We start from the raw sequence: 16834 nt of genomic DNA on the forward strand, positions 1-16834 counted from the left end.
GTTGTCTTTGGAGACTTGAACTTGAAGCAAAACCATATGAGGAGACCAAAGATCAAAAAACCACTGAAGGCAACAGAATAAATCCAGTCTCAAGCAGACAGCTGGATGAGTGTCAAACAAAGGAAGGAACAGCTGGATCAAGTAAAGCACAAGGAAAATTAGTTCCATCCCTAGGGGGAGGGAGGAAGATTGTTTCGTGAGCCCAGAGCTGTACGGGACCAGCTTCACCCGATAAAACTTTTACATCAAAGTCAGGGGCAGATCAGAAGGTCCCAGAGGGAGGGGAAAGAGGAGAGTGGGTGTCTGTAGTGATTGTGCAGAAAGTGTTAGGGAAAGGAAGGAGGTGGAGTGTGAATGTAGGGGGAGAGCAGAGTGGGGAGGTGGGGAATTGGAAGTTGTAGGTGGAGTAATTCTGCAGAATATGAGCTGCTGTCTGCAGCTTTCTGGGTGTAAATTGATGAGGTCATAGTGTTTTCCAGTTACAAAAAAAATACTAAAAAAAGTCTTCGCCTTGTTTTTCAAGAGAGACGAAAACACGGAGAAGCTGAAGAAATGAAGCAACTAGCAAAACTCCTTCTGTGGCAGATTTTGCTTCAGCAAAGTAAGCTCCTAGCTGATCGGTGTGGTACTTTTTTTTATTTCAACTGCAGAGGTTAGCTAGAAGATTTTGAACTGTTATCTTTATAAGATTTTGTGCAGATTCTGAAGTTAGCTGTGTTTTTGTTTGTGAGGGGCGGGAATCATGGATTTCTTACGCTTTTTGGAGAGGAAGGAGGAGAGACTGGAGAAATGTTTGAGGTTGTTTAAGCGGTACTCCATTCAGCATGTTTGTTAAATCTGTTTTTTCCTGTCAGTTACCTTGATCAGCAAATTCAAAAACAGTAAGCTTGAATGTAAGTACAGTAAAGCTTGCATAGTTAGATTTACATAATCTGAGGTTATTTTATACTTTTGAAGAGGCAGGAACAGCTGTGTGTGTGTGTGTGTGTGTGTTCAGGGTGGAGGAAAAAATTAAAGTGCTGTTATTGTTTATTTTTTCCTGTCAGTGTAAAGACAGAGACATAGGAAATCACTTTTGGGTAAGGTGCAAGAAAGTGATGAGGACGAGTCTGATGAGCTTATGATAACAGAATGGGTTGTACCTTTTCCTTAATCACAGAGTTTTCTGTAAGAGCTGAAAGCAATTCAGGGTCCTGAGAGCCTTGCCCCAAGCTAAACAAACCCCAGTAAGGCTTGGATGGCTGGAGAAGATTCGAGGATTAATTGCAAAAATCCCAGCAAATCCACTTTTGCAACACTTTGGGCTCTAAGGAAGGCACCTGTGAGCAAAGGACCAATTACAGCTCTAAGAACAGTGGGGAGAGACTGCATTCAGGGTGCTGACAGCGGGAGGTGAGGAGCACAGACTTTTTGGGGACTGATGACCCCTCTGCTCTTCACAGCCCTGGTAATGAAAGGCTGTACCTGAGCCTCCACAACTCCTCAGTATGTAGATGGGGCAAGCTGAAGGGTTCTTAGTTTGCTCCCTAATTAATCTAATTCCCATGTCACTACATCACCCCTCGTTTTGCAATGCCTGGAGGCAAGGTTTAGGAATTGGCAACGTGGGATCAGTCATAGGGACGGAAGGGTTACAGTGGCTCAGAAAGCAGTGTGTGGGGTGGGTTAAGCCTGGAGAAGGAGGAGAGGCCACAAACTGTATTTCAGAAGCCCCAACCAGTCCAGCTAGTCCTCGGTGTGGTTTAGTGTGTTGGCAGAGCTTGGGGAGCACCCAGGGCAGGAATAGCAGATTGGGTTGCTGTAGGGCAGCGCTGGAGCCGTGCAGAGGCACCAGTATCCCACCTGAGGATGGATGACCTCTGACGGAATTTTTCAGGTGTATTTTTGAGACAGAACTGTCCATATGCCAGGCAGCCCTGATGTTTGAGTTCTGCTATCCCCACACCAGTCAGGTTATAACATAATGAGTGAAGACTGGAAGGGAAGAAGGGAGGGAATCGGTGCTGTTCCATGCTTATTGAGATGATCTCTTCTGGAGAGGAACCACACCCTCAAGTGTTAATGTCTTGCAGGGAGGAACAGCGCTGTGTTTGGAATGGCTCTACAAACTGTTCTGTGGGCCTGGAGCCAACACGAATCACACAAAGCAGAGAAGGGTTCCTAAAGCTGAGCTGGTATCGGAACTGTCTGCGAGAAAGTTAGGGCAGATCTATGAGGGATCCTGATTGTGCAGTGGCCAAGGTGGCGATTGCGTTCTTGTACCGACAGAAGAATTTTTTTCTTTCTGCCAAGGCAGCACATTCTTGCTTTTTGCCGATTGATGGGCATGTTCCTACCTGCAGTGAGGTGTTGGAATTGTTGGGACTAGATGAGTAGTTAAGGCTTCTCCAGGCCTGACATCCTTTTTGAAAGCAGGAGACTCTGCTGTTGAGAAAATTGTCCCAGGAAGCCTTTAAAAATAAACAAACATAGAAATTTGGATAAAAGCCTACTTCAAAGCCTGGCTTGACAATCAGTTGGCTTTGTAAGGGAGGCTTTGTTTTACTGGAAAGCTTAGTCCTGCGGTCCTGGGCCCGCCAGCACAGGTGGTGAATGGGAGATGTCTAGGTGGAACTGTATTGCTCACCACCTCCCTCCTTCGCCTCTTCAGGATGGGCCCACGTGTTACTTCTGGTTTCTGGTCAGCGGGTTTTAAAAAAAATGCCTACCAGAAGAGAGCTGAGCTCATCTGTGTAGCTGTCACCTTGGTGTTACCTCTTCGACGCTGGGTCAGCTCCCTAAAGAGTCCGGATGGAGCCAGTGCCATTCCCCAGAAGCGTTTGGAAACAGCTTGGTAGCACAGGCTGCTGTTAGTGCAGTAACTGTGTAACAGGTCTACAGAGACCGTTAAATCCCCTGCATGGACAGTGGGATTTGTGGGAGAAATAAGGAATCTGACACACACAGATTTCACGAAGACCGTGTCCTTTCTCTAGGACTAGACCATCCTGCTGTGCCCCAAATGTAAAGGTGGTGTCGCTTCCTTTTTCAAAAGAAAGAAGAAGCTGAGACAGAGCAGGAGATACTGGAGAAGGTGTGCAAAGGAGTAATGAGCTAAGCTTGCTTAGGCAAGCGGGGTGTCAGCCTCACAGGCTGTTGTTTCAACCCACACACCTGGTGGGTTATGACACTCATTTCTCCGGTGACTTGTTTGTTATCTTTCCTGCCCGCTGCTACAATCTGGACTTTGGTGATGCTTATTGCCTCGTGAGGCACTGTTCCAGGCAGCTCATCCTCGCTCTGCTGACATCAGTGGCAAGGCTCTTGCTGAGTTCAGCAGAAACACTGCAGGTAGAGCTGGTGTTGTCATGTCCCATGGAGCGTATATGCCACTTGGCACTCAGGTTACCACTTAACGGTGTTTGCAGTTTCCTTTTCTGCTCTGTATTTCATTCCTCCAGTATGAGCGAGGAACTTAGTGGTTTCGTTAGCATATGCATCTACCTGTGAAGCAGACCCTCTGCCAGCAGCTGTCTCCAAGAGGAAAAAAGTCGTGGTATTGTTCAGGCAAGACTCAAGGGACAAGCTTTCTGTCTGAACTACTCCAGGGACACTGCCTAGAGAGGTCTGAGTGTGTAAGATGTCCTTCAGAGCCTGAGGCTTTTACTTCTAGTTTGCCTACAGTCCTGTGGCTTAATTCTTCACTTGAAAAGTGGATGGGATTCAAGAAGTGAGAGCTGGCTCCGCTTTTTACAAGGGATTAGGAAGCGCTTTTGCAGGCTGCTTTCCTCTTCCTATAATGTGAGACCAGCAGAATTCCTCTGGGATCCTGCAGAGAAGCATGCTGAGTCTGCACAGAACGTGTCAAGGAACAGCATATAGATGTCTTTTTGTTGGTTTTGTGTGGGTTCATCACACAGAGAGGACAAAGTGATCATCTGTGACGTGGAATTTGAAATTTTAAAAGGAAAGCTACAGTGGGTTCTGCAATGACAAGTACTAAGGTATTTGGTGCTTTTGAAGCTCCAGGTCCTGGAGCCCTGTGATGCTGTAAGTCTGAGCTTTCACTGGGTGCATAAATGCTTATTAATTTTTACAGCTGCAGGTCTGGGAAGTGTGACTCACCAAAATAACTGCTTCCCGTTTACCCCAGTCCTGTAGTTCAAAGCTGTCAACTTTGCTGGGTTATGGGTATCTCTCTCTCTTTGTTCAGTAGCTACCGTATTACACAAACAGTAACTTTAAAAGGCATGGCTGGGGGACATGCCTTGTTTGCTGTTCTTGTCTCACATAGCAGAGGGAGGAGATTGAAAAGAGAAAAAGGCTTATTCCTTCTTTAACTACTGCATTGTGTTCAGGTTATTGAAAGTCCGTTGGTTTAAATTCCATTTTCTCCAGGCATACAAGAGATCAGAGACATTCCAGATTCCTTAGATTTCTAAGTGATCTCATTTACAGCTATGTCAAATAAGTTTGAGTCTTGCCCATGACCTGATGTACGTGCACAGATTTCCGGCATTGCTGGGGAATCAGAACAGTCAGTTCTTGCTTCTTTGTCTTGTGGAGTTCCTGTGTCTCTGGTAAAGACTTGTCTTTTCTTTCCCTCCTAGAACTTTGCTTACTGGCTGCTACGCCACTGTCTTTTGGATATTTGCACCTACCACCTTGAGACTGTGAATGATACCCTAGGGCAGGCTTCAGACCCAAAGCCTCTGCCCAGAATCTGTGTGTGTGGATTTAAGTGTGCACAGACATGCCATGAAAAACCCTTTCTCTTCCATGTCTGGTCTCTGTGCTGAACTCCAACACAACACTTAGCTGTGCCTTCATCTTGGATGGGTTTTGTTCTAGTGCATAATGTCACTGTCACCCTTGGATGTTCAGCTTTGCGTGGCAATACTTGGCAAGTCAAACCAGCAGTATAGTGAAATGCAGGCAAGGCAGCACCAGAGTTTTCCCTTTTCCCAACAGGAAGCAACATCTCCTGGTCACAGAGGGGCACACCTAGACAGACCCTGGAGTGTAACTGTTGAGTAAGCGAGAGTGCTCCTGCCCTGCTTCTTACGGAGCTGCTAGCTGAAGCTTTAACAGTGGAGGGAAAAAGAAGCTGTCAAAACCTACAAGACATAAGCTTTTCTTATCTAAAAAGCTGTTACATTATGGACAACGTTACCACTTGTTTTACAGAGAGTTGTGTTTGGAAGCGTGCTGGAGAAGTGCGAGTGCCTGACAGCTCCAGCAGGCTAGCCTGGCAAAAGGCCCCCATGGGTGGGATGGAGAGACAGGACCTGGGTGGTCCTCACCATGCCAGTAGGGCCCCTAAAAGATACAAACCCAGGGGTTAGTGCTGCTCTTAGTTTAGGGCTGCAGCAGGCTGCTGAGCAGAGGATATTGGAAGGCTTAGGTGGATCTTTTGTCAGTTGTTAGGTTTATGATGCTGCATTAGGGCTCAATGGTTTTCACATTAACTTGCAAGAGGAAAGGAGCAAAGTAAATGCATTCCTCGCCCTGAGCCAGGAGAGGATGTTTCTGTAGCACCAAATCAATTGGTTAATAAGCGGTAACGCACGACTCTGGAAGCACTGGCTGTGCAGCCAGCCAGCTCGTAGCTACCACTCCCTCGCATGAAAGGCACTGTTCCTGTTGGGATATTGCGTGGTTCCTTTGCCACAGGGCAAATGCCACCAGTTCAGACACATGGGCATTGCCTTGTCACCCTGATACAAGTGGATGCTGTTGTGTTGAGAGCTGCTTGTCCTGTAGCAAGTGAGAGCAATTGCTCCTGGAGAAGGCTGATTTGGTGCTGTAAAATAGCTTTGCGTAATTCCTTTGTTGTTCTAAGCCAAATCTAAGTCCTGGCTTCCAGAGAAACAGGCTGGCAGCTTATATTTTCTGCAACCTATTAGGAGAGATCATCAAATGATGGAATTATGTCTTGTGTATGTTTCTTTCTTATATCCAGAGCAGTACAGATTTTGCCCAAGATTTTTTTTTTCTTTGTGATGCTGAGATTATAAATGTATAAAAAATAACTTATATTTGGAGTGTCTTTGAACTGGCAGTTCAAGAGCCAGTGCTGCTCATTTTTGTTCTCTGGTGTCACTGCCCTGTGTTTTGTGATAGGAAAAGGAAAGGAAACTGAGTTTATTCTCAACCCATGCACTGGATGTGTGGTTAAAATAGCCCCAGCCTGGAGTTAATTTATTCTCTTTTGAAATGCATAAATTCCAGCACTGAAAAAAAAATATTAAAAAATACAGCCTTTGTCTGGAGGACGTTGTGCTTACGACATTAGCGGGACAAAACATCCAGTGATCTTGCTGGACCCCACTTGAGCTTGACTGGTTAGAGAGATGAATGATGTTGTTGTGTTGGGAATCTGAATTGTGCTCTCGAAGCATGATGCCAGGAGACCTCCTAGACCCCTCCTACACAAAAAGCAGGAGGGACTGGACCAGAGAAATGCAGAAACAAAGGCATTAGTTCATTTCTTGCAAAGTTCTTCCTGCATAGATCTGAAGATCTGAGCCATGTGAGTTGGAGGGGGTTGCCGTTGTAGCCAGAGCATTACAGTGTTCACTGGGCAGACCAGGAATCTGAGCAGGAGAGACTCATGCTCCCAAGCCAAGATGTGTTTGCCCAGCAGAGCGCTGACAATAGTGCGTGTCAGGAGTGTGGAGTGAAACAGCCAGGTCACACCACTCCTCATTTGACAGGTAGACTCAGCATACTGCAGAATTCCAGAATTCCCAGTTTTATAGGAGTTTGGTTTGGAGTCTTGGAGATGAAAGTTATCTTTTGACCCTCAGTCTAGTGCATCAGCAGTGTGGATCTGCTTCCCTCTACCTGGGCAACTCTAACCCCAGGCAAATGAGCTGATGTCAGCTCTGTCTCCAAGTCCATTCAGGATAGGTGCCTTAGCAGAGAAAGTTGACTGAGATGTGGGTGTCTGCTGCGAAAGAGGTGGAAATGAAACTCACATTCATTTCACAACGGTTAAACAACACAAAAAGGAACGTGGTTTTAACTGGTCACATCTGGGTAGTAGCCCTCCACTCTGCTCTGGTGAGACCTCACCTGCAGTACTGTGTCCAGCTCTGGAGTCCTCAGCACAGGGAAGACACGGACCTGTTGGAGCGGGTCCAGAGGAGGCCACAGAAATGATCCGAGGGCCGGAGCCCCTCTCCTATGAGGACAGGCTGAGAGCTGGGGTTCTTCACCCTGGAGAAGAGCGGGCTCTGGGGAGACCTTATCACAGCCTTTCCGTACTTAAAGGGGGTTTATAAGAAAGATGGGGACAGACTTTAGGGCCTGTTGTGACAGGATAAGGGGTAATGGTTTTCAACTACAGTAAGATAGATTCAGACTAGATATAAGGAAGAATTTTTTTTTCCGATGAGGGTGGTGAAACACTGGCACAGGTTGCCCAGAGAGGTGGTGGATGCCCCATCCCTGGGAACGTTCAAGGCCAGGCTGGACGGGGCTCTGAGCAGCCTGATCTAGTTGAAGATGTCGCTGCTTGTTGCAGGAGGCGTAGACCAGAGGGTCTTTCAAGGTCTTTTCCAACTCAAACTCTATGATTCTATGAACTGTTCTTGCCATACTGTTTCTGCTGATGCCTTGGTTTTTTTGCAGGACTAATATCAGATCCTAAGATAATACCAGTGCCTCCCCCCTGCCTGCTTCTGCCTCCTTGGGTTCTTGAGTTTGTCTTACACAACATTTGTTTAAGGGTTTCCTCTTGGGTAAAAAAGGCCTTTCACACAGTTTTGGTGGGTGCTGTGTGGACAGATACCTTTGGTGTGATGTTTGAATAGCATGGTAGAAGAAACTGGGTGGCTATAGATGGTGTGAAATAGAGACATGGGCTGTATGAAATTCAGTTGCAGACTAAGCGTATCCCACATTGCTCTTAAGCTTAAGTTTGTTGTGTCGGGCACTGCCTTTTGCTGTTAAGTGTACAGACCAATCAAGGTCTGAGCCTCTGGCCTTAACCACAATACATGTGTTAAGTAAGTGTATTAACAGAGAAAGGAGGAATAGATGGAATAATAACAGATGGCTGCTGACTGTGACTGTATTTGTAGTTTTTTTCTTTCTTTTGTTGTCAGTAACATCCTTTTTTTTCTTTTTCTGCTTTGACAGGTTCTGTTTATTTATATTCAGGTGAGTGATGTCTTTGTAATCTGCCTGTTTTTGTGATCATGAGAAGAAATGAGAGGGACCCTGATTCCACGCCATGCAGTGGGGATTTCATTGCTAACTTCCATAGGCATGAACCGTGCATCCCTCGAACCAGTGTCTATCTAAATGTTGATTAAACTGGGGGTTAGGATTAGGAAGGGTAGGTAGGGCAGGTCACATTTACAATCCTGATAACAGACATCGTAGACATTGCTTTCAGGGAATGAAATCAGTGTTTTTAAGTGGCTTTCTATTGATAATTTCTCTACGAGAAAGCTTTCTGTTTGTCCTGAAGATTACTTTCTTTTGGGTGGAAGGTGTGCAGAGATTCTAGAACAGGTCTGAGTACTACCCTGGTGTCTTTTTCACATCCCATTAATCTGGTAACTCTGTTTTTGTTCTTTGCTCCTGGCTTGCAGTCCCAGCTGATGCCTCAAACCCAGACAGTGTTGTAGTGTCAGTGTTAAACATCAGTGCTACGTTAGGGTCACAGGCTGTTCTGCCCTGCAAGAGTTACCGCATGGTGTGGACCCAGGATCGCCTGAATGACCGCCAGCGTGTAGTCCACTGGGATGTGTACAGCAACTATTATGGAGATAACAAGATGGAGAGGCTCTGTGACATGTACTCAGCTGGAGATCAGCGTGTATACAGCTCCTACAACCAAGGGAGGATATTCATGCCCCAGAATGCGTTTACAGATGGCAACTTCTCCTTGGTGATCAAAGGTACTAAACAGCATCTTTTCTCCCTATGCTGTCCGCAGAACAGAGGGTTCGTGACTAAACTGGCTTTCTGTTTTTCAGTAAAAATGGCTATTTTACGGAGCGTTTTCTATAAATAAATACATATATATCAGTTTAATGAGTTTCTCTGAAGCACTGGCAATAGTGTTTTATTTCCCTTCAAAACAGTCCCATTTTAAAAGAGAAGCGGTAACAACTCATTGCCTTGGGCTTCTTGTGGACCTTTGACTGTATTTCAGTTCCTGAACTCTAAACCCAAGATTGCCATCCTTCCTGTGCCCACTCTTGGCTAAACTTAAATCAGCTTTCTTTTTCCGTCTGTTAATACAAATACATTCCACACAAGAGCAAATAGACTGAACAAATTGTTACATGAGGTGAGATGATTTTTCTCTGTTTAGCCCACCTTGGTGATATGGATGGGTTAGAACTAAGTTATAGAAAGGCCCTTTTGCATCTGTACAAGCATTTGGGAAGCTGTATAAAAGACAAGAGTAGTTATTGTCTGAATATAAAACATTCAACTTCCTTTCTCTTCCCTGTTGTACTAGATGTTGCAGAGAGTGATGAAGGCACATATTCTTGTAATCTTCACCATCACTACTGCCACTTGTATGAAACTGTGAAAATCCAACTAGCTATCACCAAGAAAGGTAGGTGTGGTGGACAGCTTGGGTTCCTTTCCTTTCTGCCAGGACTTTGTTGAATTCACAGTGGGGCTTGTGAGCTGATCATGGTAGGCCTTGCGTGCTGCTAGTGTCAGAGAAGAGCAGTGTGGATGCAGCGTTTTGCCTGTGCTGTCTCAATTCCAGGTTCAGGGCACAGATCCTGTAGGCGGCTTGGAAAGCATCAGGAGAGAGTGGTGCTCACTGTGCTGTTTGCTGTCAGATTCCCTGAGTTTCAGAAATTGTATTCCATGTTAAGTTAAATGTTTGCTCTGGGCAGCCCAGTTAGCTAACTATCCTGTTAGTGCTCCAGCTGTAGAACATCCCTAGTAGCATTCCATCATCAGTCAGGTTACCTGCAGAGATCTGCCCTGTACATCGGTTGGTGAGCTTACCTGCGAAAGCCTGTAGTTTAAAAGCCTCCTCAAGTTACTACACCTTAACTCCAGCTCTGAAAGCAAGGTTCTGAGGGCTGTTGGCAACTGCAGCATGTGCCACCCATGGCACACATCCATCGCTACCGTTCATTTAAACTGACCTTTGTATAATGCACAAGTGAAGGTACTGGGGCTGATAGTGCTGGGAAGTTGTTGAAGGGCCAGTGGGGTGGTAGAGAAGAGCATCTCCTGCTGCTGTTCTCATAGCTTGTATGCAATAAACACCCAGGCAGGCCTGTGAACCCCCATCTGCTCATCTGTGTTTTGGTTCTTCTGTTCATCCTTTTCAAGAACAAAATACAAAACAGTGCTGCTTGAACTCCTCCAGTAATTAGGGCATTTGTGGGTAGAAAAGTATTTCCTGCCTGGAGAATTGGGATACAGCATATTGAAGATGAAATCTGTTATTCTCGTTCCATTCTTAGTCTGTAGAAAGAGTATACTTCCTGCTTTCTGAAGCAAGAGATTAACTCTCAGTTATAAGGGGAAGAAAGTGGTCTTGCTTAATGCGCTGACCTGGGATGTAGAAGATAAAGCTGCGTTTCTTTATTAACTGCTGAACTAAGTGTAAGCAGGACACGCTGCCCCTGTGACACTTCAATATCTTTGGAGGGGATGTGTTATAGGATTGCAGGATCTGAGAGCAATCTTAGGTGTGCCTGGGCATCCTTAAGAATAGGACAAGTGTGTAAAGGTGCACATACCAGGGTTGCACAACTTGTGTTGTTTCCACAGCTGAGGATGCAAACGAGTACTGGGATGGGGAGAAGCCTGTGATTGTTGCCCTAGAAGGCAGCACAGTGATGCTCCCCTGTGTGAACCGTAACCACATCTGGACTGAACGGCACAGTGAGGAGGAACAACAAGTGGTCCACTGGGACAGGCAGCCCCCAGGCGTTCCTCATGACCGGGCCGACCGCCTCATTGATCTGTACGCCTCTGGTGAGCGCCGTTCTTATGGACCTCTCTTCATTCGTCAGAAGATGAACATCACTGACACAGCCTTTGCCCTGGGTGACTTTTCCCTGCGGATTTCAGAGCTGGAAAGTGCAGATGAAGGCACTTACTCCTGCCACCTGCACCATCACTACTGTGGCCTGCATGAGCGCAGGATCTACCAAGTCTTTGTGACAGAGCCGGTGAGAGAGAAGAAGGTGGTGAACCTCACAACTCACAACATTGCCCCAGCCATAGGTAAGTGGCCTCTGGAAGTGGCTCTCCTGACTGAGGAAGAGATAAGTATCTACAGCTGCACCTTTGAGCTCTAAAGAGCTCAGTAAGTCATGGGACAGGAATATGACATGTTACTCCCCGTCATCACCTCAGGAGGCCTTCGTTCCAAGTGCCAAAATGTCCTTGCCTTTCCTCTCCCTCCGCAGTGCTCTGCGGGGATCACGCAGTGCCCTGAGGAGGCAGCGTGGTCAAGGCAGAGTTGTGCCCTGCAGGAGTCCCATGGACACCACTGGAGCGAGAGGTGCCATTTGGAGCAGCACTGAGGTCTCCTCTATGTTCTCACATTTGAGCCAGGGGCTATTCCTGCCCTTCGGGTTAGAAGACTAGATCAGGTCTTGCCTCCCTTGCTGCTAGTACATGGCTGTAGCATATGGGCTTGTTTCTGAGCTGTTTCCATTGCACATTACACTGGTGTACCTGGAGCTGCGTCCCTAGCAATAGGAGTGAGGATCCTGCAGAGCTGCCTTAATGCTCTGCTGCACGAAAAGTGGAAGCATCCCACTCATCAGGGTTAATTACCCTGCTTGCAGGGCTGTAGTGATGACGTGTCCAGCTTGTGTTTTCTGTGCTCCAGGGCAATTCTGCAGCCTGCTCTGCTCTGCAATGCTGACATGCCCTAAGGCAAACAAGCTGTTTTTCTAACAGGCTCCCTTTCCTCTTTGCTTTTATGGAACAGGAGAAGGTGTGGGGCTGGGGTCGATTCTGCTCTGCCTTTGCTGTTAAGATGTGCCACTGTTCTCAGCGGTAGATTGTTAAGTGTTTCTCTCCCTTTTGCAGGGAGGTTTAGGCTGTGCAAGATGCCAGACTGCGCGGAATCAAGCACTAGGAATTTTCCTCCACCCTTCAGCTTTTCTTTTTTTCTCTTAAACCAATTTTCACATTTTCCACCGCAGTGAGCTATCGTCTGACAGCCTGTCCAAACTCAGAACCATCAGGCTTAGTTCAGGCAGAAAAATAAAATAAAAATCCCAAGTTTGATATTTTTTTAATTTTTGGGGGGTTAGTTCTGTGTCAACATTCTGAAATACTCATTGTGGCTTGATATTTATTGGCTGCTTAATACAGAATTTTGACGTGCTTCATACATTTTTAAATAGGTCTATTCTTCCCTAGCAATTCGCTTTTTCAAGTCACAGAAACCTAAACCTTTCCCCTGGGACTAAGGTTGGTGTCCGGAAGACGGAGGCAGTACTGAAGAGCGGTGGCTGTTGGGGCTGAGCCGCCGTGGAGGCCAGGACACACAAAGACCAGTCTCCCTGCCTGCAGCCCTTTTGCTGCCCTTGAGCCCTATCCAGCTCACATGGTGCAGAGTTTTCAGAGCTTTGTGCATTTTCAGAGTTGCCCACCCAGGAATTTCTTCCTTTTTTTCCTACCTGTTGTCCCGCTTGTCACTGAATAGTTACCTACCTGCTCAGAAGTTGGGCAGAACCTACAAATTAATTTAACCCGCCAGGGCTGTCTTAGCTCGGCAGTAGTGCCCTCCGTGCTGGAGGAACTTCCCTTCCTGAGAAAAGTCATTTCCACTGTCAAAAAGAACAGCCTTGGAAGAGCTTTGTCCCTTATGGGCAGTGAACGCTCAGCTGGTCCAAAAGCACCATGCACAAAAATGTGCTGAGTCGATGGGAATGTGATAGAAACGGAGACATCTGGAGGGGCTTTTTCAAACCCACCCCGGCTGAGGATCCTGCTGGGATGCAGGCACCCTAGCTGTGTATAGCAGGAGAGGCAGAGATGCTGCCCCATTCCGTGAAAAACTGTGTAGAACTCATTCTGAAGATATAACAGAAAAATAAAACGTCAGGAGATAATAAAAGCAAAACAATCAGCTTTTTCAGCAAGCAGCTATAGTTTCTGGCAGAGCTCCAAGGCCCGGAGCCATTTCCAGACAGGAAATTTCATCCTGTTTTGAATATAAGCATAAGCTCAATTCCGCTCTCGGTCTCAGCAGTATAAATACAGCGTATGTCTAATAATTCAGTGCATTTTTACTGCGTGCTTGCTTTGGAGCAAGTGATTGAAGAATGGCATCTTGTGCTTATTGCTAAACTATTCTCAGTCCTTTGCTAGCCTTGAAAAGAAAACGGGCCGTGGTAGCCAGCATTTGGGAGCTTTCCTGGTGGAGAGCTCTCCCTTTTTCCCAGCAGAAGAATCTGACCCGTGACACTTCAGTGAAGGAATGTAAAGGCGCCGCTGTTCTTTTTTTTTTTTTCCCCTCCCACCATTAGAGCTTGTTTCCCAGTAGTTAAACCAGATCACGTGAGTGAACTGGAGGCAGATGGGCATGCTGTGTCGAGATGTACCGAAAGCTCAGATCTTGGTGGCAGAATAAAACCTTCGTCACCTCAGCTTAAATCCTGACACAACGCTAGGATGAGGAGAAGGGTCTGTGTTACCTTGGTGTGATACTGTGCTAGGCGCTGACAGTTCATCTGCTGGGTGCACTGAGTCAACTGTTACTCTGCGCCTGTTTCCCCAGTTACAAGATGGGATCTATTCCACTGCCTGCCTGGGGATGCACTTCGAAGTCCAGCAGTAATGCTTTGTCAAAAGATTAATACGACAAGTATCTTTAGTATTACTTGATTAAGCCACGAGGCCCAAAGTTAGTGAGTTTGTTGTTACAGTGACCTCTCCAATGTTGACTAAAGTTTAACTCGGCTCCTGCCCTATCTTGCAGTATTGTGGGAAAGCAAAAAGCCAGGAATAGAATGCATTTATGTTTGCTGACTTCTAGCTCAACAGCTGGTCCAGCGGCTACCATCTCATTACGGCAGCTGCTGAAGAAGCCTTTCACCATCCAGAGATCCGTTAAAGTAGAACAGTCACGTATACTGTTTGCAGCTTTGCAAGTGGTTTTTTTGGTTTGGTATTTTTTAGCTTAGCAGTGGTGAAAAACACATGCTGGGTTTCAGCACTACAGCCAGCAAGCACAGGGCATCTAGCAAGGCCAGTGGGAAGCGGAAGTTGCTGGAGTGGCAGGCTGGGCTACCAGAACAGAGCCTGTGCTAAAAACCTCTCCATTTTCTAGGACTGTTGTTAGCATTAGCAAACGATCATCCCTGGTTTTGAAGTGCTTATTTCAATTCACTATCGTTTTGCTTGACTTTATTGTTGGCGGGTTGGTGTTTTTAAATGCTGGAAACAAACTGCCTGTCAAACTGGAACCAGTCACTACGCCAGCGGTTCCAAAAATGTCAGCATTTCTCACATTAGAATGTATCTGTTCAATGGCACTGTGGCTTTTGGGGTATTTCCCCCCTTATTCCCTCTGGCTAATTTACGGGGTTAAACTCCCAAGAGAATGGTGGGTCTTGCTGGGTGCTCTGTGGATGTTCCCTGGCAGGGGGAGGGGGTGTCCCTTTCAGTCTGTTTTGAAGAAAAAAGCCTCTCCCAGCACAGTGTGTTTTATGGGTTTGCTGTCTGTGCCTGGGCAGGGTTTGGCCATTCCACTGACTATTGCAAGCAGAGAAGTCGCTTCCTCTCTATATGTGTAAAACATTGACCTATTTATTTGAGATCTACAGAAACGTTCCACGTAAAAGTTTTGAGTTACCCTTCCCTGTGCTATGGAACTGAAATGCTGCTGCACCCACAAATGGAATGGAATGGAATCTTGGCTTTTCTTTGTGGGTTTTTATTTTATTTATTTTATCGATTTTTATTTTATTTCAAAGGAAACTCATTCTTTGGCATTGAAAGTTCCTCCCACTCTGTAAATTATAACCCTTGGCAGGGAGGGGCTGCTTCATACTTCAGCTGTCTGGAGCCAAAGCACCGTGGTGTGTGTGTTGTAAGGGCTCCAGAGGAGGGCTGTGTTACCCTGCAGAAAGACCTGGGGCTCTCTAGCGTGGCTTCTTCTGGCCTTGCCCTCTGCAGTAAACGAGAACGCACTGATAGCTGGGCAGCAGGAAAGGGCTGTGCAGCAGTCACTGTTAATAATTCATGCTCCTGGGAAGTGTAATGGTCTTGTTAAGACTGCAGGCATCTTCCATCTGACAAAGGTGCAGTATGTTGTAAATTGGGCAGCTGTTTGCCCTTTACTTCCTGCAGTTCAGAGGAGTTTCTCACTGAACATGCTTTGCTTTGGATGCCAATTACAATTATCACCCTGTTTTCCTTTGCTATCAGATCCAAATGTTGTCAGGGGCCACAACGTAATAAATGTCATCATCCCTGAGAGTCGGATGCACTTCTTCCAGCAGCTGGGCTACATCCTGGCCACTCTGCTGCTCTTCATTGTCCTCCTCATCATTGTTATCCTCGTCACCCGCAAGCGTCGGCAGAGAGGTAAGTGCTGGACAAGACCAGCCCTGTGGTGCTTATATCTCATGACAGCAGAGATGTAGATATAGAAATAGATACTATATCTGTGTATAGAAATAGATACTGCAGTGCACAATGCTGAAGGCAGCTATCCTCTTCAGGAAAACCAGCAAACAGTGGGGAGTCTTTGCAGGTGCTGATGCCAAGGGAGATTCAATAGTGTGGTGTAAAAATTTCCAGGCCATGATTTGCTGAGTTGCTGTGCTGTAAGGGAGAAGAAAATCAGAACTGTTGGATAGTTGCTCTTTACAAGTGGCATTTATTTAGAGCAGAAGGCCCTCATGCATCCCTTAGGAACTAAGATGTCTAAACTCCTTGCTGGACTCCCTGCGCTGAGTGACTCTCCATGTATTATTAGGTAAATGGACACTGAGATCTTTTGGTGACTTCCACACAAATAGTTCTGGATGCCACACCAAAAGCGAATACCAGGGAATGTCTGCCTTCTGGTGTGTTTTTGCAGGACCACATTCATCCTTATTTGTGTGTCAGGGGATCAGCAATAACACAAAATGTTATTAAGTGGAGTTACTCTGCAGTCACAGAGGGGACAGACAGAAAATCATCACTTCTTGCAGGGTGGGGTGAGGCAGGAGTGTAGTTAGGTACCAGGCACGTGGGCGGCTGATGAAAACCAGTATCTGTAGCATGTGATGGATGCAGGCCTAAGCAACGAGTTGGGGATGGGCCAGTGCAGCACCAGAACATGAGAGATGACAGGCGTGGTTGATATTTTTGTAATAAATGGGAGGTGGAAAGAAATTAAATACAGCGCTGGCTACGGTTTCTCCTGGCTGGTCATGCATAGATCTGGGAAGACCACTAGAAAGCTGGTGAGTAAAGGAGAGGGAAGCTCCCTGTGGCAGTGGAACACACCTGAGTTGTTGTGTGTTGGAGGGCTTGCGAAGGTGAACATCGTAAGGGTCACAAATAAAGAGCAGTGTGATTAAGTACCAGGTGTTACTGTTATCACTGTTCCCTGGGGAGGGTGGGTTGGACTGGATGTGACTGCTTATTCTGTTTCTTCTCCCTGTTTAGGTTATGAATACAATGTGAAGAAATACGGAGAGTAAGTATAATTCCAGTGTCTATTATCTAGGATGAGAATGCATAAAAGTGATTTTATAGGCCTCAACCCTCAGCTGTCATTAAGAGCCTAGAACAGCTGAGGATCTGGTTAGTACGAGTACAGACATGTACGGCATAGGCTGCTTGATAGAGTTTATTCATTGCTTTCCACCAATTATTTTGCAGTTTTACGCTCTAG

The 16834-nt window shown here is 46.3% G+C and overlaps 1 protein-coding gene and 1 long non-coding RNA gene across 2 annotated transcripts in view; one reads left to right on the forward strand and one right to left on the reverse strand.

Moving 5' to 3' along the window:
• Positions 1-16834, forward strand: part of MXRA8 (matrix remodeling associated 8) — a 20781-nt gene continuing 3947 nt past the window's right edge. Inside the window, exons 1-8 of the mRNA XM_037378850.1 lie at positions 1-141; positions 524-601; positions 8125-8145; positions 8583-8891; positions 9461-9562; positions 10747-11205; positions 15373-15531; positions 16606-16636. Of these exons, the coding sequence (XP_037234747.1) occupies positions 553-601; positions 8125-8145; positions 8583-8891; positions 9461-9562; positions 10747-11205; positions 15373-15531; positions 16606-16636 (1130 nt within the window). The 5' untranslated portion in view covers positions 1-141; positions 524-552. The remainder of the gene's footprint in view (positions 142-523; positions 602-8124; positions 8146-8582; positions 8892-9460; positions 9563-10746; positions 11206-15372; positions 15532-16605; positions 16637-16834) is intronic.
• Positions 15544-16834, reverse strand: part of LOC119144048 — a 16989-nt gene continuing 15698 nt past the window's right edge. Inside the window, exon 4 of the long non-coding RNA XR_005102952.1 lies at positions 15544-15771. This is a non-coding gene — a long non-coding RNA (uncharacterized LOC119144048). The remainder of the gene's footprint in view (positions 15772-16834) is intronic.

The sequence above is a fragment of the Falco rusticolus genome, chromosome 3 (genome assembly GCF_015220075.1).
Source record: "Falco rusticolus isolate bFalRus1 chromosome 3, bFalRus1.pri, whole genome shotgun sequence".
NCBI classification, from domain to species: Eukaryota; Metazoa; Chordata; class Aves; order Falconiformes; family Falconidae; genus Falco; species Falco rusticolus.